At 46.3% G+C, this 25601-nt stretch overlaps 1 protein-coding gene across 1 annotated transcript in view; it reads left to right on the top strand.

The window, feature by feature from the left end:
* The window catches only part of KDM4A (lysine demethylase 4A), a 460608-nt gene that overhangs the window by 304025 nt on the left and 130982 nt on the right, over positions 1 to 25601 (top strand). The window contains exons 13-14 of the mRNA XM_069227816.1: positions 8381 to 8492; positions 11314 to 11495. Of these exons, the coding sequence (XP_069083917.1) occupies positions 8381 to 8492; positions 11314 to 11495 (294 nt within the window). The remainder of the gene's footprint in view (positions 1 to 8380; positions 8493 to 11313; positions 11496 to 25601) is intronic.

Here is a 25601-nt window from a genome sequence, read left to right on the forward strand (position 1 = left end):
TCACAATGGATCCATATCCCTTCACAAACCTCCTGTAATACCCAGTCAAGCCAAGGAATGCCCTGACTTGAGTCTGGGTTTTTGGAGCTACCCAGTCCAGAATAGTCTGGATCTTGGGTTGGAGTGGCTGAACTTGGCCTCCACCTACAAGGTGTCCCAAGTAAACCACAGTTCCCTGCCCTATCTGGCATTTGGATGCCTTGATAGAGAGGCCTGCAGATTGCAGAGCCTTCAAAACCTTCCTCAGGTGGACCAGGTGATCCTGCCAGGTGGAGCTAAAGACAGCAATATCATCAAGATAAGCTGTGCTAAAGGACTCCAAGCCAGCAAGGACTTGATTCACCAACCTTTGGAAGGTGGCAGGGGCATTCTTTAAACCAAAGGGCATAACAGTAAACTGATAATGCCCATCAGGTGTGGAGAATGCTGTCTTTTCTTTTGCTCCAGGTGCCATTTTTATTTGCCAGTACCCTGCTGTCAAGTCAAAGGTACTTAAGAATTTGGCAGCACCTAATTTATCTATGAGCTCATCAGCTCTTGGAATTGGATGAGCATCTGTCTTGGTGACAGAATTGAGCCCTCTGTAGTCCACACAAAACCTCATCTCTTTCTTTCCATCTTTGGTGTGAGGTTTGGGGACTAAGACCACTGGGCTAGCCCAGGGGCTGTCAGAGCGCTCAATTACTCCCAATTCCAGCATCTTGTGGACTTCCACCTTGATGCTTTCCTTAACATGGTCAGATTGTCTAAAGATTTTGTTCTTGACAGGCATGCTGTCTCCTGTGTCCACATCATGGGTACACAGGTGTGTCTGACCAGGGGTTAAGGAGAAGAGTTCAGGAAACTGTTGTAGGACTCTCCTACAATCAGCTTGCTGTTGGCCAGAGAGGGTGTCTGAGTAGATCACTCCATCTACTGTGCCATCTTTTGGGTCTGATGACAGAAGATCAGGGAGAGGTTCACTCTCTGCCTCCTGATCCTCATCTGTTACCATCAACAGATTCACATCAGCCCTGTCATGGAAGAGCTTAAGGCGGTTCACATGGATCACCCTCTTGGGGCTCCTGCTTGTGCCCAGGTCCACCAGGTAGGTGACCTGACTCTTCCTTTCTAGTACTGGGTAAGGACCACTCCATTTGTCCTGGAGTGCCCTGGGAGCCACAGGCTCCAGAACCCAGACTTTCTGCCCTGGTTGGAACTCAACCAGTGCAGCCTTTTGGTCATACCAAAACTTCTGGAGCTGTTGGCTGGCCTCAAGGTTTTTGGTTGCCTTTTCCATGTACTCTGCCATTCTAGAGCGAAGGCCAAGTACATAGTCCACTATGTCCTGTTTAGGCTCATGGAGAGGTCTCTCCCAGCCTTCTTTAACAAGGGCAAGTGGTCCCCTTACAGGATGACCAAACAGAAGTTCAAAGGGTGAGAATCCTACTCCCTTCTGTGGCACCTCCCTGTAAGCGAAAAGCAGACATGGCAAGAGGACATCCCATCTCCTTTTGAGTTTTTCTGGGAGCCCCATGATCATGCCCTTTAATGTCTTGTTGAATCTCTCAACTAAGCCATTAGTTTGTGGATGGTATGGTGTAGTGAATTTATAAGTCACCCCACACTCATTCCACATGTGCTTTAGGTATGCTGACATGAAGTTGGTACCTCTGTCAGACACCACCTCCTTAGGGAAACCCACTCTGGTAAAGATACCAATGAGGGCCTTGGCTACTGCAGGGGCAGTAGTCGACCTAAGGGGAATAGCTTCAGGATACCTGGTAGCATGATCCACTACTACCAGGATATACATATTTCCTGAGGCTGTGGGAGGTTCTAGTGGACCAACTATGTCCACACCCACTCTTTCAAAGGGAACCCCCACCACTGGAAGTGGAATGAGGGGGGCCTTTGGATGTCCACCTGTCTTACCACTGGCTTGACAGGTGGGGCAGGAGAGGCAAAACTCCTTAACCATGTTGGACATATTGGGCCAGTAGAAGTGGTTGACTAACCTCTCCCACGTCTTGGTTTGTCCCAAATGTCCAGCAAGGGGAATGTCATGGGCCAATGTTAGGATGAACTTCCTGAACAGCTGAGGCACTACCACTCTCCTAGTGGCACCAGGTTTGGGGTCTCTGGCCTCAGTGTACAGGAGTCCATCTTCCCAATAGACCCTATGCGTTCCATTTTTCTTGCCTTTGGACTCTTCAGCAGCTTGCTGCCTAAGGCCTTCAAGAGAGGGACAGGTTTCTTGTCCCTTACACAGCTCCTCCCTTGAGGGTCCCCCTGGGCCTAAGAGCTCAACCTGATAAGGTTCAAGCTCCAAAGGCTCAGTTCCCTCAGAGGGCAGAACTTCTTCCTGAGAAGAGAGGTTCCCTTTCTTTTGCTGTGTTGCAGTTGGTTTCCCAACTGACTTTCCTGTTCTCTTGGTAGGCTGGGCCATTCTTCCAGACTCCAGCTCTACTTGTTCACCCTGTGCCTTGCATTGTGCTCTTGTTTTCACACACACCAGTTCAGGGATACCCAGCATTGCTGCATGGGTTTTTAGTTCTACCTCAGCCCATGCTGAGGACTCCAGGTCATTTCCAAGCAGACAGTCCACTGGGATATTTGAGGAGACCACCACCTGTTTCAGGCCATTGACCCCTCCCCATTCTAAAGTAACCATTGCCATGGGATGTACTTTTCTCTGATTGTCAGCGTTGGTGACTGTGTAAGTTTTTCCAGTCAGGTATTGGCCAGGGGAAACCAGTTTCTCTGTCACCATGGTGACACTGGCACCTGTATCCCTCAGGCCCTCTATTCTAGTCCCATTAATTAAGAGTTGCTGTCTGTATTTTTGCATGTTAGGCGGCCAGACAGCTAGTGTGGCTAAATCCACCCCACCCTCAGAAACTAGAGTAGCTTCAGTGTGGACCCTGATTTGCTCTGGGCACACTGTTGATCCCACTTGGAGACTAGCCATACCAGTGTTACCTGGATGGGAGTTTGGAGTGGAACCTTTCTTGGGACAGGCCTTGTCTCCAGTTTGGTGTCCATGCTGTTTACAGCTATGACACCAGGCCTTTTTGGGATCAAAGTTTTTACCCTTGTACCCATTGTTTTGTGAAGAGGCTCTGGGCCCACCCTCCTGTGCAGGTTTTTGGGGGCCTGTAGAAGACTCTTTACTATTTTTAGTTTTGGTTGTCTCATCACCCTTCCCCTGGGGAGTCTTTGTGACCCCTTTCTTTTGGTCACCCCCTGTTGAAGTCTTGGACACCCTTGTCTTGACCCAATGGTCCGCCTTCTTTCCCAATTCTTGGGGAGAAATTGGTCCTAGGTCTACCAGATGCTGATGCAGTTTATCATTGAAACAATTACTTAACAGGTGTTCTTTCACAAATAAATTGTACAGCCCATCATAATTACTTACACCACTGCCTTGAATCCAACCATCTAGTGTTTTCACTGAGTAGTCTACAAAGTCAACCCAGGTCTGGCTCGAGGATTTTTGAGCCCCCCTGAATCTAATCCTATACTCCTCAGTGGAGAATCCAAAGCCCTCAATCAGGGTACCCTTCATGAGGTCATAAGATTCTGCATCTTGTCCAGAGAGTGTGAGGAGTCTATCCCTACACTTTCCTGTGAACATTTCCCAAAGGAGAGCACCCCAGTGAGATCTATTCACTTTTCTGGTTACACAAGCCCTCTCAAAAGCTGTGAACCATTTGGTGATGTCATCACCATCTTCATATTTAGTTACAATCCCTTTAGGGATTTTCAACATGTCAGGAGAATCTCTGACCCTATTTATGTTGCTGCCACCATTGATGGGTCCTAGGCCCATCTCTTGTCTTTCCCTCTCTATGGCTAGGATCTGTCTTTCCAAAGCCAATCTTTTGGCCATCCTGGCTAACTGGATGTCCTCTTCACTGGGGCTATCCTCAGTGATTTCAGAGGTGTTGGTCTCTCCTGTGAGGGAACCAGCATCTCTGACTATTATTTTTGGAGTCAGGGTTTGAGGGACCCTGTTCTCCCTAGATAGGACTGGTAGGGGGGAATTGTCCTCCAAGTCACTATCCTCTTCCTCTGAGTTGCCACCCTCAGAGGGGTTGGCCTTTTCAAACTCTGCCAAAAGCTCCTGGAGCTGTATTTTGGTAGGTTTGGGGCCCATTGTTATTTTCTTTATTTTACAGAGTGACCTTAGCTCCCTCATCTTAAGATGGAGGTAAGGTGTGGTGTCGAGTTCCACCACAGTCACATCTGTGCTAGACATTTTGCTTCTAAAAGTTGGAATACTTTTTAAGAATCTACAACTGGTTCTAGAATCTAATTCAAACTTTTACAAACTTTTAAACTCTAAAAGAAATGCTAAACAGGATCTAACACAAGGCCCTAGCAGGTCTTTTAAGAATTTAGAAAAATTTTAAATTGCAAAAATCAATTTCTAATGACAATTTTGGAATTTGTCGTGTGATCAGGTATTGGCTGAGTAGTCCAGCAAATGCAAAGTCTTGTACCCCACCGCTGATCCACCAATGTAGGAAGTTGGCTCTGTATGTGCTATTTCAAAGTAAGGAATAGCATGCACAGAGTCCAAGGGTTCCCCTTAGAGGTAAAATAGTGGTAAAAATAGATAATACTAATGCTCTATTTTGTGGTAGTGTGGTCGAGCAGTAGGCTTATCCAAGGAGTAGTGTTAAGCATTTGTTGTACATACACATAGACAATAAATGAGGTACACACACTCAGAGACAAATCCAGCCAATAGGTTTTTGTATAGAAAAATATCTTTTCTTAGTTTATTTTAAGAACCACAGGTTCAAATTCTACATGTAATATCTCATTTGAAAGGTATTGCAGGTAAGTACTTTAGGAACTTTAAATCATAAAAATTGCATGTATACTTTTCAAGTTATTGACAAATAGCTGTTTTAAAAGTGGACACTTAGTGCAATTTTCACAGTTCCTGGGGGAGGTAAGTTTTTGTTAGTTTTACCAGGTAAGTAAGACACTTACAGGGTTCAGTTCTTGGTCCAAGGTAGCCCACCGTTGGGGGTTCAGAGCAACCCCAAAGTCACCACACCAGCAGCTCAGGGCCGGTCAGGTGCAGAGTTCAAAGTGGTGCCCAAAACACATAGGCTAGAATGGAGAGAAGGGGGTGCCCCGGTTCCGGTCTGCTTGCAGGTAAGTACCCGCGTCTTCGGAGGGCAGACCAGGGGGGTTTTGTAGGGCACCGGGGGGGACACAAGTCCACACAGAAATTTCACCCTCAGCGGCGCGGGGGCGGCCGGGTGCAGTGTAGAAACAAGCGTCGGGTTCGCAATGTTAGTCTATGAGAGATCTCGGGATCTCTTCAGCGCTGCAGGCAGGCAAGGGGGGGGTTCCTCGGGGAAACCTCCACTTGGGCAAGGGAGAGGGACTCCTGGGGGTCACTTCTCCAGTGAAAGTCCGGTCCTTCAGGTCCTGGGGGCTGCGGGTGCAGGGTCTCTCCCAGGTGTCGGGACTTTAGGTTCAAAGAGTCGCGGTCAGGGGAAGCCTCGGGATTCCCTCTGCAGGCGGCGCTGTGGGGGCTCAGGGGGGACAGGTTTTGGTACTCACAGTATCAGAGTAGTCCTGGGGTCCCTCCTGAGGTGTTGGATCGCCACCAGCCGAGTCGGGGTCGCCGGGTGCAGTGTTGCAAGTCTCACGCTTCTTGCGGGGAGCTTGCAGGGATCTTTAAAGCTGCTGGAAACAAAGTTGCAGCTTTTCTTGGAGCAGGTCCGCTGTCCTCGGGAGTTTCTTGTCTTTTCGAAGCAGGGGCAGTCCTCAGAGGATGTCGAGGTCGCTGGTCCCTTCGGAAGGCGTCGCTGGAGCAGGATCTTTGGAAGGCAGGAGACAGGCCGGTGAGTTTCTGGAGCCAAGGCAGTTGTCGTCTTCTGGTCTTCCTCTGCAGGGGTTTTTCAGCTAGGCAGTCCTTCTTCTTGTAGTTGCAGGAATCTAATTTTCTAGGGTTCAGGGTAGCCCTTAAATACTAAATTTAAGGGCGTGTTTAGGTCTGGGGGGTTAGTAGCCAATGGCTACTAGCCCTGAGGGTGGGTACACCCTCTTTGTGCCTCCTCCCAAGGGGAGGGGGTCACAATCCTAACCCTATTGGGGGAATCCTCCATCTGCAAGATGGAGGATTTCTAAAAGTTAGAGTCACTTCAGCTCAGGACACCTTAGGGGCTGTCCTGACTGGCCAGTGACTCCTCCTTGTTTTTCTCATTATTTTCTCCGGCCTTGCCGCCAAAAGTGGGGCCTGGCCGGAGGGGGCGGGCAACTCCACTAGCTGGAGTGTCCTGCTGGGTTGGCACAAAGGAGGTGAGCCTTTGAGGCTCACCGCCAGGTGTGACAATTCCTGCCTGGGAGAGGTGTTAGCATCTCCACCCAGTGCAGGCTTTGTTACTGGCCTCAGAGTGACAAAGGCACTCTCCCCATGGGGCCAGCAACATGTCTCGGTTTGTGGCAGGCTGCTAAAACTAGTCAGCCTACACAGATAGTCGGTGAAGTTTCAGGGGGCACCTCTAAGGTGCCCTCTGTGGTGTATTTTACAATAAAATGTACACTGGCATCAGTGTGCATTTATTGTGCTGAGAAGTTTGATACCAAACTTCCCAGTTTTCAGTGTAGCCGTTATGGTGCTGTGGAGTTCGTGTTTGACAAACTCCCAGACCATATACTCTTATGGCTACCCTGCACTTACAATGTCTAAGGTTTTGTTTAGACACTGTAGGGGCATAGTGCTCATGCACTGGTGCCCTCACCTGTGGTATAGTGCACCCTGCCTTAGGGCTGTAAGGCCTGCTAGAGGGGTGTCTTACCTATACTGCATAGGCAGTGAGAGGCTGGCATGGCACCCTGAGGGGAGTGCCATGTCGACTTACTCGTTTTGTCCTCACTAGCACACACAAGCTGGTAAGCAGTGTGTCTGTGCTGAGTGAGAGGTCTCCAGGGTGGCATAAGACATGCTGCAGCCCTTAGAGACCTTCCTTGGCATCAGGGCCCTTGGTACTAGAAGTACCAGTTACAAGGGACTTATCTGGATGCCAGGGTCTGCCAATTGTGGATACAAAAGTACAGGTTAGGGAAAGAACACTGGTGCTGGGGCCTGGTTAGCAGGCCTCAGCACACTTTCAATTGTAAACATAGCATCAGCAAAGGCAAAAAGTCAGGGGGCAACCATGCCAAGGAGGCATTTCCTTACACGTACTTACCTGCAAATGGAATCTTGTGGTTCTAGAAATAAATTAACCAAAAATATTTTTGCTATATAAAAACCAATGGGCTGGAGTTAGTCATTTAGTGTGTGCTTCCTTTATCTGTGTGTGTACAACAAATGCTTTGCACTACCCTCTGATAAGCCTAACCGCTCAACCACACTACCACAAAAGAGAGCATTAGTATTATCTACTTTAACCTCTGTTAAGCCTCTGGGGAACCACTGGACACGGTGCACACTATATCTCATTTTGATTTAGTAAATACAGAGCCAACTTCCCACAATCACCTTTTTGGATCAGATTCTGACCAACCTTATGATGACAATAGCGATGATCGGCCCCTATACTATGATGATGGTGATCATGATGAAGACATCTCTGTGAACTTGCAGGAGGCCAGTGGGCTGGTTACCTCCCCTGATACAGGTCTGGTTTCATCTTTGGACCACCTATGAAGGAGAGTGTATCACTTGCCGTGGTGGTTCGACATGCGGATGAGTTCTAAACCTACAGTTGCCTTCATGTGATCTCAAAACAAATGTCCTCACTTAGGTTCTCTTCCAGGGGTTCCTCATCAATAGTGATAAATACTGAATAGTCCGTCCCACTTGCAGGGACCCCAGAGCATACACAAACACACATGCATATATATGAAAAATAAAATAAAGCATTTTTGCCTGTTTTCTCATCATAGACTGCATTTCTGTTTACACATGTATATATTATATTGATATTAAAATTATCTACTAAAGTATTATTTTTCATATATTTTTCATATATATACATGTGTGTTTGTATATGCTCCGGGGTCCCCGCACGTGGGTGGGAATATTCAGTGTTTATGACTTTGATGAGGATACCCCTGGAAGAGAACTAGGATTTACAGGTAAGTAACTTATCCTTTCGCACTATTGGCCAGTCTCATTTGTGCCCTTGATTCCATTTAATGAGGCCCTGACACTCCTTTTGTAACCAATAGAATCTGATCTTAAACAAACCTTGACTGACGGTAGCTGGTCTATAGCAGACAGGGCTGATCTCCATTGGGCTGTAGCTGGCTAGCTTGTGTTGCATCGTAACTGAAACCTCCCACCCCCATTTTGTCATTGAAAATGTGCTCTCTCATGTTATTTGGTGGCTCATGGAACTGAGTGAGAGGTTCTGGTCTCATGCAGGTTGCGGAGGACAGCATGATGGAGTCAGAGAACCCGGTCTGCCGTAGGCAGCTTTTGGCCAAACTGCCTCGTCATCATCCTCTTGTGATGAAGGAGACTGGAAGCGACGATGGTGAGTTTTGCAAAAATTAGTCTGGCAAACTGTGTGGTGATTTATTATTATTATTTTTTTGTGTACAGATTTCCATATGTTGATCTATAATGCTCTTCTCCTATTTGGCGTTGCTTTTGGATATCTCTGTTTTACTGAGATCCCTTGCACTTTTACTTACAGTTTTATGTGGTGACCTATTGTGTGGCAGTAAGGGCCTGATTTAGTGTTTGGAGTTTGCTCAGTCAGTATGGCAGTGGACAGTACCTCTGCTATCCTGATGGAACTCCACACACAAAATTTAGAGTTGTATGCCAGCCCGGAGTATAATTCCCTTATGTAACTGGAACCACCATCATTATAGTTTTTGCTAATGTAATAAATGTCTGACGGACTATACCGTCGGCCAGGATGGCTGGTTGTGAGTTTTTTCAAAAGTCTTTGTTTTTCAAAAATAAACTTCCAAAGCCAGGAGTGACTAACAGTCACTTAAGGATTTAACTGATTGTTATTGTTTCATTTGGGCAGATATCTTGGTAGGTAAACACCTTCTCATGGCATGCCTTGTGCCTGAAGCTTGAAACATGCTAGTTCTAAAAAGAAATTTGTTCAGGAATCGTGTTGATCGCCCTCAGCATGCATAACGGGACCTCGTGACATGGGTTGTCGACAGTGCGGCAGCAGCTTGGTCGATTAGGTAGCAGTTCCTTGCTGCAGATCATTATCAGTTGGCTTTCGACTCGTGCCATGGTGGTCTGCAGGAAACGTTTGGTTCAGAGTGATCTTAGTCCATTGTGACATCCTCCATTCAGCTTCTCCTTCCAGGCCTTGTGCCGGTCTTCCAGGATCAGTGCATATTGTCTTTCTGGAATGTGCAGTCCTACTCCTCATGCATGCAGTTATACACTTGTTGTCAGTTTTCTGGTCACAACCAGGCAAAGCTTTGTGCAGGAATTCAGACTTTAGCTCTATGTAAGAAAGGCCAGTAACTCAGAAGACGTTCAATGTCTGTCAGTATTTTTTCTTTACACTGGCAAGCAAAGTCTCAGTATGTTTTCTTTTCACTGGTAAACAAAGTCCCTAGAAAATACAAATAAGAATGGCATTGCTTATGCAGGCCAGTATTTACCACACTGGTGGCTAAGACGTGAAGCAGTCAAAATGCATCTTTTTTTTAATTTATTTTTTTACTTCTGTTCTGCAAAAATGCATTTTCCCTTTACAGTCCAGGTTTCCTGTGCGTCAGAACTAATGAGCCTTAGGGCAAACCAGTTTGGACTGTCTTTGTGATACTGCAGATTCAAGGTCAGACAGAGCACCTCATGGACCATAGTACCTCAGTGCCTTCACTCTAGGAGTCTAAAAAAGGAATGGCCCCACAGCCTCTGTCACTTGCCATCCATCAGTTAGAACAGGTTATGGGGAGGCGGGCCTCACAAGGAGTATATTCAGGCTGCTCTGTCCATCCTGGACAAACCAGACAATATTTTGTACAGCATTTACTCGTGGTCCAAACTGACCCCACTATTCACTGTGTATTTATACACAGTTGTGCCTTTTGAGAAGCTTCTAGAGGCATGCCTTGAAAGCTTATAGGTGCCCTGGCTTCCTAGCTCTGGCTCCAGACTAACTACACCTGGTATGCAGCCCTTCGTGAGACAGGGCACAGACTATTCAAGTGTAAGTGGGGCTGGGCCCAGCTCCTCCCACCCATCCTGTCCATGTTGGCCCAACTAGCCACACCTAAGCTCCCCAATGTGTGTGGCTGTCTAGGAGGTAAAAAACAAAACCTGTTACCCACTCAATCGTGTTCCCCAGAGACACGCTGCAGGCACCAATGGCTAAGCTAAGTAAATGCCAACTTTCTAAAAGTGGCATTTTATAGAACTGCAATTTAAGTCTGACTTCATCATGAGTTAGGATTTAAAATTCTGATTCCATAGACTCCAGACACGGACTGGTTACCTGTTCCCATTTGGAAATGCCACTTATAAAATGTAATAAGGTAACTCCAATGTTATCTTGTTGGAAGGGTAGGCCTTGCAGTAGTGTAATACTAATTTAAGAGTTGTCCACTACCAGGACATATAAAACCTACACGTCCTACTTTTTGAATACATTGCACCCTGCCCTCTGGGCTATTCAGGGCCTATTGTAGGTGTGACTTTATATGTATTTGAAGGGAAGCTTTTGGCCTAGCAAAGGATTTACTTTGCAGAGTCGAAATGGCAGTTCAAAAACTGCGCACAGGCTGCTGTGGCAGACACGAGTAAAGGGCTAATAACGTGGGTCGCACAATCAGTGCTGAAGACCCACTACTAGCATTTAATTTACAGGCCCATGGCACATGTAGTACCACTTTACTAGGGACTTATAGGTAAATTGAATGTGCAAATTGGCTACAAGCCAGTCTAACATGTTTTAAGGAGAGAGCAAAGGCACTTTAGCACTGGTTAGCTGTGGTAAAATGCAGAAGTCCTAAGGGCAACAAAAAACAAATTCACAAAAAAATTGAGGAGTGAAGGCCCAGGGATGACTCTGCATGAAGGGCCAGGTCGAACAGTTGGGTTGTGGTACCAGAAGAAGAACCTGGGCTATCCTAATCAGGTGACCACATCATCTCTATCACCACGTCTCTGTGCTCCTCATCACTGAGTGCCTCACAGTTGGCAAAATAGACATGCTGCTACATTTTCTATTATATTTTTCTTACACCCTTTTGTGTACCTTACTGAATCTTTTAAAATGTCTTTGCTGTCCTGTGATCTATGATGTGTAAAGCTCTCATCAGCAGCCCTTTTGTTTGCGTGCAGCAGATTCATTCACCTGATGTGTTTTTCAGAAATGCCGGAACAGCAGTCAATAGAAGAGGAGCCTGAAGAGACTGAGGCCTGGGCCAAGCCTCTCACCCAGCTCTGGCAGAACCGGCCTCCAAATTTCCAGGCCGAGCTAGAGTATAACCGAGCCATGAGCCGAGTAGCACCTTACTGCTCTGTGTGCATGCTCTTCCAGACGTTCCAGCAGGTACTTCCCTCTGCTGTGTGTGTTCTCTCTCTGATCTCTGCATATCTGTGAGTGGCCTTGCTGCTTGTGTGCACCCCAGGCATCCTGGCATGTTCTCCCTACTACTCTGTTGCATAAAATCAGTGCTGTGTGTATTCTTCCAGCATCTCCTGGCCATGTTTTTCACTCCTCCCAACCGATGTCTCTTATGTGTGTGTTTGCTGCTTTGTGTGCCCTCTCTCTACCCTTTGTGCATGCCTTTACTGACCTACCAGCGGGCCATCCCTACTTTTGTGTGCGCATTTTCACTTACTTCTGTACCCAGGGTGCATGCTTCTCTGCCATTTTAGCAGGTGCTCTGTTACTAGTGTGAGCTCAGTCATTGTGTCTACACTATCACTTCTGTGTGATGGTTTCAAGCAGGTAATTCCTATACTCAGCCAGCGTGTCCATTGTTTCACTGAGCTCTCGCTCGCTGATGTGTGTGCGGAATAACGCATGCTGGAACCACGCATGCCTGAACAACGTGGTCGGAACAATGACCGCATTGTTACCAATAATGTCTTTACCACGAATGCCTTAACAAAGATTTTTTGTTGTAAAGCCATTCCTGGTAAAGGCATGCGTGGATGGCATGCATTCCAGCATGCAACCCCCCACCCTCCTGACCCTAAAACTACCATGACTCCTCCCACCCTGCCCCTAAAACCTAAAGCTACCCTGACTCCCCTACCCCTAAAACTACTTGGACCCGATCCTAAAACTACTGCGACCCCCCCCCCCCCCCCCCCCACACCCTGCCCCTAAAAACTAAAATTACCCTGACCCTCTCCCCTAAAACAAACTCGACCCCCACCCCTAAAACCTAAACTACCCCGACCCCACCCCCGGCCCTAAAACTACCCCACACCAAAAACTACCTCAACCCTCCACCACTAAAAACTAAAATTACACCGACCCTCCCACCCCTAAAACCTAAAAGTACCCTGGCCTCCTAAAACTACTGCGACCCGAGCCCCTAAAAGTACCCCCCCCAACCTGGACCCTAAAACCTAAACTACCCCTGCCCTTAAAACTACCATGACCCCCACCCCACCTCTAAAACCTAAAAGTACCACTGCCCTTAAAACTACCCAACCCTCCAACCTGCCCCTAAAAACTAAAATTACCCTCCCCCCCCCCCCCCCCCACCCCCACCCCCACCCCACCACGTCCTCTCCGATACCGAGTCGGTTTTCCTCTGCCTTAACCATGCATGTTCGTTGTTCAGGCATGCGTGGTTAAGGCAGAGGGAAACATTGTTGTTCACAAATGCTTTGTACCGGTTTCATGAAAAACGCACCTCTTTGTTCAGCCGTCGATGTTTAGGCTGTTTTCCCTGTGTGCGTTGTGGGAGTGTTAGCGTTGCTTCACACTCACTGCTGTATGTGTGCCCTTGCGGCTCTGTTTGCATGCTTTCACTGATGTATGCCTCCTTGTAGTACTCTGCTTGTGCTTTAAGTCCTCCCAGGAGTTAATGTACATCTGCTCTCTCCCTGCTGTTTGCTGCTTTGTGCTTCTTATCACTGCTCTTACCTCATGCTTCTGCTGCAGTGTGCACTCTTTTTGCCCTCTGTACATGCTGGTGTAAACTTTTCAACAGATAAAGACTTGATGCTGATGCTCTCTTTGCATGCACCAAGGCTGTCCATCAGGTAATTCCTCATTTCTGGATGTGCATGCTGTTTTTATTTTGTGCTCGTTGCTACTACTCCGCATACTATGAGGCCTTCTATCACATGCATTTATGTTTCACATTTAGAATTGTGCTATATCACATGTCGCTGTCCGCATCAAGATGATGGTCTTGGGTGGTAGATGGGTCCTTCAAGGGATGGGTGTTTAGTGCTACTAACTAACGTCGCTACTCGTTGTGCATTTCTGTTTGCTTGGGAATCAATACTTAATGCCTTCCTTTTCTGTGCATAGTGTCACTGGCTTCCATGCTGTTTTTGTTATGTTCTGTGCATGTTGCTCTAGACATTCCAACAGGGCAGGTGATGGCAATCTCTCGGTGGAATCAGTCTGCGTGTTATAGACCGTGGCATTCTTACTTTTATTACAAAGGGTTTGCCAACATAGGACGCTATTCACAAAGGTAAACCTACACGTATAGGTCTACCCTTAAACTTTTGAATAACTTTACTATTTTGGGCTTTCACCATTTACAAATTTAGTGTTACGCAGAAGTGTAGATTTATATGTCTTCTCCCCTGAAACAGGGGATAGAGCCAAATTTACAGGTGTAGAGTTATTAAAATAAAAGGGAGCAGTAGTAATGCAACACCCTCCCAGTAACAGTAATGACTGCAACACCCTCCCATGGACAATAATGGGCATAGGGGCTTAAAATACAACCCGTAGCAAATATATGTGTAAATAAATTTTATTTCATATTAAATTAGCCAAAATAAAGCCTTCTTTTATTTTAAAATATTTTAATAATCTTATTTAATTTAAAAACGAATGTAATTAATTTTTGTCAGCATATAATGAAATTACTTTTAATTGTATACATCAATTTTAATCATTATGAATACATAATTAAAAAGTGTATTTCTTTACATTAGGTGGAAATTTTTGGTCGAATAATCTTTAAAGAAAAAAAAGTTAATTTAATATATCTACATTTAGTAAATGCTTATTTCAATGAAAGTTAATAGTGCTATGGCATTTTTTATTTATTTTGTTCCACATTTAAAATAAAGATAAAAATTACAATAATTTGACATCAAAATATTTGACTTTTTTTATTTTTTTTTTCCCCCCAAGTTTAATATAGTTTTAAAAAACAAATCTGTACTGTACCATAGGGAGTTGTTTGTCCGCTCCGGTGGTGATCTCTGTTTGGTAAAATATAGGGCATCATTCAAAATATATATTTATCTTGAAAAAAAATGTGTGCAAATATTTTTATGTTAAGTATTAACACCTTCACTGCTAAGCCTTTTCCCCTCCTGTGCTAAGCCTTATTTTGGCTATATGGGGTAGTTCGCGCTTAGGCCCCGTCCACATAAGCTATCCACACCAAATTTGAGCTTTTTTTTTTTTTTCCCACAAAAGGTTTGTGGATTTACCTGGTGGGGACTGAGAAATTAGCCAAAATGCAGCTGACATTTGTTTTTTTGGGGAAAATGGGGAAAAAAGTGCTGCAGAAGAAAGCATCTGTTTTTTACCCTGCAAATGGTGTCACCAAAGGTTTGAGATGCTAAAATCACCATCTTCCCAGCTTTCAGAAACTGGCACACTGGAATCAGAAAACCACACTTTTTAACACAGTTTTGGTGTTTTACTGGGACATACCCCATTTTTCCTATTTTCTTTTCTTTCAGCCTCCTTCCAGTTAGTGACAGAAATGGGTGTGACACCAATGGTAAATCTTGGAAAGCTATACATTCAAAAAAGTAGACAAAATTCTGAATTCAGCAAGGGGTCATTAATTTGTGTTGACCCTTCAAGGTTTTCCTATAGAAAGTAACAGTTGAAATAACAAATATTGAAATTGAGTTAAAAAAACAGCCATTTCTGTCTGTTTTCATCTTTGCCAGATTTGTTAAAGCAATATACCGTTGCATCCGCTGGACCCTTTTGGTTGCAGGGATAAATAGGGCTTGTAGGTTCAACAAGAACCCAAATTACCCATAGCCAATAAATAAACTGCACCTTGCAATGGGTTCTTAGTGTGTACTGGGTATACAGCAATTCATATGTGAAAATATAAAGAGTGAAAAATAGGTATCAAGGAAACCTATGTTTCCGAAATGGGCAGAAGATATGGAGTTTAGAAGCAGTGGCTATTTGCACATCCCTGAAATTGGGGTACCCAAACTAGCATGTGAATTAGTGGGCATTTCTCAAGATGACTTCTTAGACAGTTTTACATTTGGAAGGTGCAAATGCCGAGAAAGACATTTGGTAACAACACTTGTTCTGTTATTCTGTGTTTCCCCAAGTCTCCTGATAAAAATGGTATCTCATTTGTGTGGATAGGCACAACAAGGACATTTTTCCATAGAAAACGGACTTGTTTTTTGCAAACTATCTAGCTGTGGATTTGGGGCTCTTGCTCAGCCGGCACCTAGGGAAACCTAGCAAACCTGTACATGTTTGAAAACTAGACACCTAGGGGAATCCAGGATGATGTGACTTGTGGAGCTCTCACCAGGTTCTGTCACCCAGAATTCTTAGCAAACCTCAAAATTTGTTTACAAAAACACATTTTCTCACATTTCGGTGATGTAAGGTTCTGGAAGCTGAGGGGAGCTACAACCTTCCTTTCAACCAGCATTCCCCAAAGTCTCCCGATAAAAATGGTGCCTCACTTGTGTGGGTAGGCCTAGTGCCTACAAAAGGAAACGCCCCAAAACCAAACATGTACAAATCAAATTTTTCCACTGAAAACTGACTTGCTTTTTGTAAAGTGCCTAGCTGTGGATTTTGGGCTGTAGCTCAGCCAGCGCCTAAGGAAAACTAGCAAACCTGTACATTTATTAAAACTAGACACCTAGGAGAATCCAGGATGGGGTGACTTGTGGGGCTCTCACCAGGTTCTGTCACCCAACATCCTTTGCAAACCTCAACGTTTGTCTAAACTCATTTTCCTCACATTTCAGTGATGCAAAGTTCTATGAGGGGAGCCACAAACTTCTTTCCAGCCAGCATTTCCCCAAGTCTCCTGATAAAAATGGTACCTCACTTGTGTGGGTGCCCAAAGCCTAATACATCTAAAAAATAAAAAAAGAATGCGCTTATGAACACATTTTGGTGCACCCTCAATCTCTACACATTTTTGGCCCTTTCCTGTCTCAGGCACTAGGCCCACCCACTCAAGTTCGGTATCATTTGTATCGGGAGGCCGAGGAGAAAGCTGGGTGTTAGGAAATGTGTGCCAGCGTGGTGATCCCACACAGAAATGAGGGAAAATATGATATTTTTTTTTATTATTATTTTTTATTTTTTATTTTTAGCTACATTTGAGGTTTGCTGGGGATTCTGGGTAAGAAAATGTTGGGGGGGGATCCACTCAAGCCATACCTTCCTGGACTCACCCAGGTGTCTAGTTTTCAGGAATGTTTGGGCTTTGGTAGGTTTCCCTCGATGGTTGGGGACCAAAAACGCAGATGGCCCCCTTGCAAAAAACGTTTTTTTTTCGTGATAGATAATATTTTTGGGCACTTGGCCCACCCACACAGTTGAGGTAGCATTTTTATTGGGAGTCTGAGGAGAACGATAGATGGTAAAAACCTTTCTGGTGTATTTCTGTTTTTAGAAAACCATGGCAAACAAATGCTAAAAAATGTGTACTTTTAGTCACATTTTAAGGTTTGCAGTGCATTGTGGGTAAGAAAACTTGTTGGGATCCACAATAGGCACACCACCCTGTACTACCCTAAGTGTCTAGTTTTTGAACTTTTCTAGAGTTGGTAGATTCTCCCTAGACAAGAAGCAAGCACGCTAACAAGTTTCTCACGTCTGTGATGTCCCAAACACTCCCTTTGTGAAAAAAAACACCCTTAGGTTGTGTTAAAAAATAACTCTCTCACCAACCTAGTAGATGGCATGGTTTGTCTTTGGGGTCCCACCCAAGACACCTAGCATGCCAGGGGTGTGCTTCAACACCTGATTACAGTGGAGCAGGTTATTTTTGTGAGTTGAATTCCCAACTGAGAGGAGAAGTGCCATAAAATGATCTTGTGGCTACCCACTGTCCTTATAGCATACATACTGTTTGGGTTTGGCACGAGGATGAGTGATGGTTCAATATATAAAATTTTAATAACAAGAGATTTCACAAAAATTAAATGCTTTGTTAATGATGGATAGATGAAAAACTGAACCAATGACGCACAGATCATCAGCTGTAAAGCTATGACAAGGCACCAACCACTTTACAGGCCATTAACCCTCCTTTTATATGTGACACACAAGACCATTCACACCGCCAGACATGGGCCCAGCACATAACATTCACAGCAAGAGATGATGTACACCTTGGCAGACAAAGACAGAAAAAGCAATTATTTTTGCACAACCATATATTCATCAAGTACGCACACATACTGGTTGGATTTGGCAACAGCACCAGTGTTCTTTCCCTAAACTGTACCTTTGCTTCCACAATGGGCACATCCCTGGCACTCAGATAAGTCCGTTGTAACTAGATACCCTGGTACCAAGGGCCCTGATGCCAGGGAAGGTCTCTAAGGGCTGCAGCATGTCTTATGCCACCCTGGGGACCCCTCACTCAGCACATGCACACTTCCTCACAGCTTGTGTGTGCTGGAGGGGAGAAAATGACTAAGTCGACATGGCACTCCCCTCAGAGTGCCATGCCAACGTCACACTGCCTGTGACATAGGTAAGTCACCCCTCTAGCAGGCCTTACAGCCCTAAGGCAGGGTGCACTCTACCTCAGGTGAGGGCATATGTGCATGAGCACTATGCCCCTACAGTGTCTAAGCAAAACCTTAGACATTGTAAGTGCAGGGTAGCCATAAGAGTATATGGTCTGGGAGTTTGTCAAATACGAACTCCACAGTTCCATAATGGCTACACTGAAAACTGGGAAGTTTGGTATCAAACTTCTCTCAGCACAATAAATGCACACTGATGCCATTGTGGGATTTATTGTAACATGCACCCAGAGGGCATCTTGGAGTTGCCCCCTGAATACCAATCTAACTTCTAGTGTGGGGCTGACCAGTTTCTGCCAGCCTGCCACAACCAGACAAGTTGCTGGCCACATGGGGAGAGTGCCTTTGTCACTTTGTGGCCAGGAACAAGGCCTGTACTGGGTGGAGGTGCTTCACACCTCCCCCTGCAGGAACTGTAACCCTGGCGGTGAGCCTCAAAGGCTCCTGCCTGTTGTTCCAGCACCCCAGGACGACACAGCCCCCACTTTTGTCGGCAAGTCCAGAGGAGATAATGAGAAAAACAAGGAGGAGTCACCTACCAGTCAGTACAGCCCCTAAGGTGCCCTGAGCTGAGGTGAGCCCTGCCTTTAGAAATCCTCCATCTTGAGTTTGGAGGATTCCCCCAATAGGACTAGGGATGTGCCCCCCTCCCCTCAGGGAGGAGGCACAAGGAGGGTGTAGCCACCCTCAAGGATAGTAGCCATTGGCTACTGCCCCCTGACCTAAACACACCCCATAATTTAGTATTTAGGGGCGACCCTGAACCCAGGAAATCAGATTCCTGCAACCTGAAGAAAGGACTGCTGACCTGAAAGCCCCGCAGAGACGACGGAGACACCAACTGACTTGGCCCCAGCCCTACCGGCCTGTCTCCAGACTCTAAGAACCTGCACAGCGATGCATCCAGTGGGACCAGCGACCTCTGAGGACTCAGAGGACTGCCCTGCACCTAAAGGACCAAGAAACTCCAAAGAACAGCATCACTGTTCAGAAACTGCAACAACTTTGCAACTTTGAAATACATTTCAAAGAGACTTTCCCTTCCTGGCGGAAGCTTGAGACTTCACACACTGCACCTGACGCCCCCGGCTCGAGTCCAGGACAACAAACACCGCAGAGAGGACTCCCAGGCGACTCCAACAACGTGGACACCCTGAGACTACCTCCCTGCACCCCCACAGTGACACCTGCATAGAGGATCCAGAGGCTCTCCTTGCCCGCGTTTGCCTATGTGTGTACAAAAAATGCTTAACACTACCCTCTGATAAGCCTACTGCTCGACTACACTACCACAAAATAGAGCATTAGTATTATCTAATTTCGCTACTATCAACCTCTAAGGGGAACCCTTGGGCTCTGTGCACACTATCTCTGACTTTGAGACCGTATATACAGAGCCAACTTCCTACAGTAAGTTACTGGATTTTCCCCAAACCACCGAAAACGACTAAAAGGAAGAAAATGCAACACCCATTAAAGGCTGCAAGAAACCAGCGGTGGATTCCTAAATAATAAGACCTGAGGAAGAAGGGAGTCACAGAAGTGTCCAGTGGGGGCAAGAGCCACTAACCACATGTCTGTGGCTGCAGGAGTTGGTCGACGGTAGGGTGAAGTTGGGCAGCAATGCAGCCCTGGAGCCAGACAAGAGTTCCTGGAGGATGCAGTCGACTTCCCACACCGGATGAATGATTATAGTTGGTCATTGCCATGGAAAACCCACCATCAAGCCTTGGCAAAGGCAAAAGTCGCAGTGAAGCAAAAGTGGAGCTGCCGGGGACCAGCAAGGTCCAGGAGGACTCAACCCACGGGGGAGCTCTAGGAGACCCTCAGCAAGGCAGAGAGTCCACAGAAGAAAAGGCAACCCCGACAAGAGATCCACTGGAAGAGGAACCAGGAGTCACAGGAGCCTACCCAGCACAACTGGAGAAGGGTCCCACGCTGCAGGAAAAGCACACAGAGTGCTGTGGGTTGCAGGAAGGAGTGTTTGGGGCTGGAGCTAATCTGAGCCTGAAGATCTCTTGGATGAGATGCCAACAAGCCTTGGTAGCTGCAAAAGAGGTGGTGCACGGGGGTACTGTCCTGCCTGGGGAGGCAAGAGCTTAGCTCCACCACAGTTGGACAGCTGTCAGAGAGGTCCAAGAGAACGACTTCAGACTACCACCCGCAATGAAGGATCCATGCAGCTCAGGATGAGCGGAGATCCACGCAGCCGTTCGTCATTGCAGTTGGTGCCTGCGGATGCAGGGGAGTGACTCCTTCACTCCAAGGGAGATTCCTTCTTCCTTTTTGTGCAGACTGGAGACTTGCCTATCTCTGAACCTAGGCATGTTTGGTATCAAACATATCAGAATCATACCCCAATACTGTTGCCAGTATTGGCTGTAGGATTCCATGCACTCTGGGAGCTCTTTAGAGGACCCCCAGCATTGCTCCTACCAGTTGGCAGGGTTTTGCAGGCAGAACACGCTTCTGCCCTCCTGCTGCTTGACCAGCTCAAGCCAAGGAAGGCAGAACAATGGATTTCCTTTGGGAGAGAGAGGCAACACCCTTTCCCTTGGAAATAGGTGTTACTGGGATTGGGAGGGGTCTCTTGTGGGGGGGGGGGGGTGCCTTCTCTTTGTGTGACTCTCCCAGCTACTGAGGTCACCCCGAACTCCCCTCTTTTGGTCCCCTCCTTGGGTCCCCTTGATGGTCCTCTTAAGCCTTGCAAAACCTTCTTCTCCAACTCTTGCATTTACAAGGCTTGTTGGTGGTTTTCTATCACCACTGACCGCCTGCATCACGACCGCCGACGTGGGACATCGCTTGCATAATTTCTGGAACTGCTGCACTGCTGACTTAATTCATCCCTCGTCAACCTGGTCCTGCATCCACAGAAGGGTGGGTAGTGCCTCCTGCCACAGCCAGACAGTGTAACTCGAACTGAACTGTGTCCCCTTCTTTTGCAGGTCCTCTTCTGTCAGGATCGACCTTTGGTTTCTTCCAGTCTTGTCTAGGTCTTGCACAGTCCATTTCCAAAGTCCTCCTGTTGGTTTTGTGGAAAACCAGGTACTTACCTCTTCTCCCCTGGTCGCTAGGTGGCACCCCGGTACTCCTGTTAGGGTTCCTAGTTCCTCCCGCTCCCCTCTATTGATTCCACTTATTGGGTGGAGGACTGCCTTTCACAATCCACTTTTTTAGTATATGGTTTCGCCATCCCTAGGGCCCTCACTATTTGCTATTGCTTTTACCAATGCCTATTTCATTTGATGCCATTTCCTGATTGCTAATGTGTATATAATAGTGTGTTTACTTACTTCCAGTAGGGGTATTGTCTATACAGTATTTTATTATTTGTGTTACCTTAATAAAGTACCTTTACTTTTGTAACCCTGTGTGGTTCTTTTTGTGTGTGTAAGTGCTGTGTGACTGTAGTGGTATTACAAAAGCTTTGCATGTATCCTAGATAAGTCATGGCTGCTCATCCACAGCTACCTCTAGAGAGCCCTGGCTTCCTAGACACTGCCTACAATTCACTAATCGGGGAAACCTGGTATAAGGGGATAACACCATACATAGTTGCTCACCAGGCCAGCTTCCTACAAACAATACTACTTACTTACCAGCTAGACTTCACCAGCACCTACTCTGCACAGAGACAGCAAGCACCAACGAAATCCCACTAGAAAGGAAAAACAAAGGAAATTACTCAGAAGACAACCCAATACACATTGAGCACAAATGCAGGGAGAATTTCAGACACAATAAAATAAGCTAAACATGCTGCTATTATTACACCTTTTACAAAAAACGCATTAATGCAGGGAAATGATACTCATTTAGAGTAAACAGTACAAAAAACATTTTTTACCAATCACATACAACTACACAAACTACAAATCAACCACAGGCAGGAGTTGCAGCAAAAGAGACATTCTGCCCTCCACAAAAGGTGTCTAGTGGTTTTCGCTCCGTGTTTCGGGTCGGAAAGTTAGTCAGAATCAACGGAAAATTTGTCGGTATTGTTTCGTTCGGTATCGGGTTAGATTAGAATCGACACCGAATCTTGAAGAGCTCCGGTAGCCCTTCGGGGTAATTTCGATTCCCCCGTCGGGGCCTGGTCGGCCCGACCGCGTGCAACATAGAGACTGATGGAACGGACCCCGTTCCGATTCTGTCCTAAATGCCACAGTAAATATCCCTATACAGACCAACATTTGGTCTGTAACTTGTGCCTGTCACCCGAGCACAAAGAAGAAACGTGTGAGGCCTGTCGACCGTTTCGGTCGAGAAAAACGCTCCGAGACCGAAGAGCCAGAAGGTTGCAGATGGCCTCCACGCCGACAGGACAACAACGGTTCGAGGAAGAGGAGAAGAAGAAACATTCTCCATCCACGAATCGGATTCCGAAGAATTCGACGTCGAAGAAACCGTGAGTAAGACGTCGAAACAAGCATCACACAGAAAAACAGACAAAGCCCAGGGGACGCCACTGCCGACAGGCCATGGCTCAACCCATAAAGTAGGTGACCGCCCATCGGCACCGAAAAAGGGCGAGCTGGTGCCGAGATCGTCCGACTCAGGTCGAGACACAGGCACGCAGCAATCTCGGGACCGAGAAACTGCCGCAGAAAAGGGTCGACACCGAGACAGCGGCACCGAAGCTGCTCGGCACAGAGATAGCGGCACCGAAGATGGTCGACGCCAAGAAGGTACAACACCGAAAAAGAGGAAAATCTCTTCGGAGCCGAAAACAACAAAAGACACGGTTTCGGTGCCAAAACGACCAGCAACCGAACCGAAAGCCAGTTCCTACTCAGAGGAACAATCACTGTCCTCCCAACTTCAAAAACACAGATTTGAGGAGGAATTACAAACAACAGCTGTAGATCACACGCAAAAGCGGATCTTTATACAAAGTGGTACAGGGAAGATCAGCACCCTTCCCCCAATCAGAAGAAAAAGGAAACTAGATTTCCAACAACAAGAAAAAACACCACAAGCAAAAGTGGTGAAGAAGGTAACTCCACCACCCTCTCCACCACCGGCAACTCATATATCACCGGCACAGACTCCGTCACAATCACCAGATCATACCACCATGAGCCAAGATGACCAGGACGCATGGGATCTATATGACGCCCCAGTATCGGACAATAGCCCTGAGTCGTACCCCACTAAGCCCTCACCACCTGAGGACAGTACAGCGTATGCTCAGGTGGTAGCTAGGGCAGCAGAGTTTCATAACGTATCGCTCCATTCAGAGCCTATTGAGGATGACTTCCTTTTTAACACCCTGTCCTCCACCCATAGCAATTATCAAAGCCTTCCTATGCTCCCGGGAATGCTAAGGCACGCTAAACAAATCTTTAAGGAGCCAGTTAAAAGCAGAGCAATAACCCCAAGGGTGGAGAAGAAATACAAGGCACCACCCACAGACCCTGCTTTTATTACGTCACAACTGACACCAGATTCAGTTGTCGTAGGAGCAGCTCGTAAAAGAGCCAACTCGCACACATCAGGCGACGCACCACCTCCAGACAAGGAGATCCGAAAGTTTGATGCAGCCGGGAAAAGGGTTGCGGTACAAGCTGCAAATCAGTGGCGCATCGCCAACTCGCTGGCACTCCTAGCGAGATATGACAGAGCCCATTGGGACGAGATGCAACATCTCATCGAGCACCTCCCCAAAGAATTCCAAAAACGGGCAAAACAAGTGGTTGAAGAGGGACAAAACATATCCAACAACCAAATCCGTTCTTCTATGGATGTAGCAGATACAGCTGCAAGAACTATAAATACTGCTGTAACGATAAGGAGGCACGCATGGCTGCGCACATCCGGCTTCAAACCTGAGATACAACAGGCAGTGCTCAATATGCCGTTCAATGAACAACAATTGTTTGGACCAGAAGTGGACACAGCAATTGAAAAATTAAAGAAAGACACTGACCCAGCTAAAGCCATGGGCGCACTCTATTCCCCGCAGGGCAGAGGCACATTTGGCACATTTCGCAAAACTACTTTCAGAGGAGGGTTTCGAGGTCAAGCCACACAAGCCAGCACCTCACAAACAACACAGTCTACCTACCAGGGACAGTATCAAAGGGGAGGCTTTCGGGGCCAATACAGAGGGGGCCAATTCCCAAAAAACCGGGGAAAATTTCAAGGGCCAAAAACCCCTCAAAACAAGCAGTGACTCACAAGTCACTCAACCCCTTCACACAACACCAGTGGGGGGAAGACTAAGCCAGTTCTACCAATCTTGGGAGGAGATAACAACAGACACTTGGGTCTTAGCAATTATCCAACATGGTTCTTGCATAGAATTTCTCCAACTCCCTCCAAACGTCCCACCGAAAACACACAAGATGTCCAAACAGCATGTAGACCTTCTAGGACTAGAAGTTCAAGCATTACTGCAAAAAGACGCAATAGAATTAGTACCAAAAACACAAAAGAACACAGGAGTTTACTCACCGTACTTCCTAATACCGAAAAAGGACAAAAGTCTGAGACCAATATTGGATCTCAGAACACTAAACACCTACATCAAATCAGACCACTTTCACATGGTTACGTTACAAGACGTAATACCACTACTGAAACAGCAAGACTACATGACCACGTTAGATCTAAAAGACGCGTATTTCCATATACCGATACATCCCTCGCACAGGAAATACCTAAGGTTCGTATTCGAAGGAATACATTACCAATTCAAAGTGTTGCCATTCGGAATAACGACACCACCAAGAGTCTTTACAAAATGTCTAGCCGTAGTAGCTGACCATATCAGAAGGCAGCAAATACACGTGTTCCCGTACCTAGACGATTGGTTAATCAAAACCAACTCGCTAACAAACTGTTTACACCACACAGATTATGTTATACAAACCCTTTACAAACTGGGTTTCTCCATCAACTATGCAAAGTCACACCTGTTGCCGTGTCAAACACAGCAATACTTAGGAGCGACAATCAACACAACAAAAGGGATAGCCACTCCAAGTCCACAAAGGGTTCAAAATTTTCACAAGGTGATACAAGCTATGTATCCAACACAAAAGATACACGCAAAGATGGTCTTAAAACTCCTAGGCATGATGTCCTCATGCATAGCCATTGTCCCAAACGCAAGATTGCACATGCGGCCCTTACAACAGTGCCTAGCATCACAATGGTCACATGCACAGGGTCACCTTCTAGATCTGGTGTTGATAGACCGCCAAACATACATCTCGCTTCTATGGTGGAACAGTAAAAATTTAAACAAAGGGCGGCCTTTCCAAGACCCAGTGCCACAATACGTGATAACAGATGCTTCCATGACAGGGTGGGGAGCACACCTCAATCAACACAGCATCCAAGGACAATGGGACGTACATCAAAGAAAGTTTCATATAAATCACCTAGAATTATTAGCAGTATTTCTAGCGTTAAAAGCATTCCAACCAATGAAAACCCACAAATACATTCTTGTCAAAACAGACAACACGACGACAATGTATTATTTAAACAAACAGGGGGGAACACACTCAACACAGTTGTGTCTCCTCACACAACAAATATGGCATTGGGCAATTCACAACCACATTCGCCTAATAGCACAGTTTATTCCAGGGATCCAGAACCAGCTAGCAGACAATCTCTCTCTGGATCACCAACAGGTCCACAAATGGGAAATTCACCCCCA

The sequence above is a fragment of the Pleurodeles waltl genome, chromosome 4_1 (assembly GCF_031143425.1).
Source record: "Pleurodeles waltl isolate 20211129_DDA chromosome 4_1, aPleWal1.hap1.20221129, whole genome shotgun sequence".
Taxonomy (NCBI): domain Eukaryota; kingdom Metazoa; phylum Chordata; class Amphibia; order Caudata; family Salamandridae; genus Pleurodeles; species Pleurodeles waltl.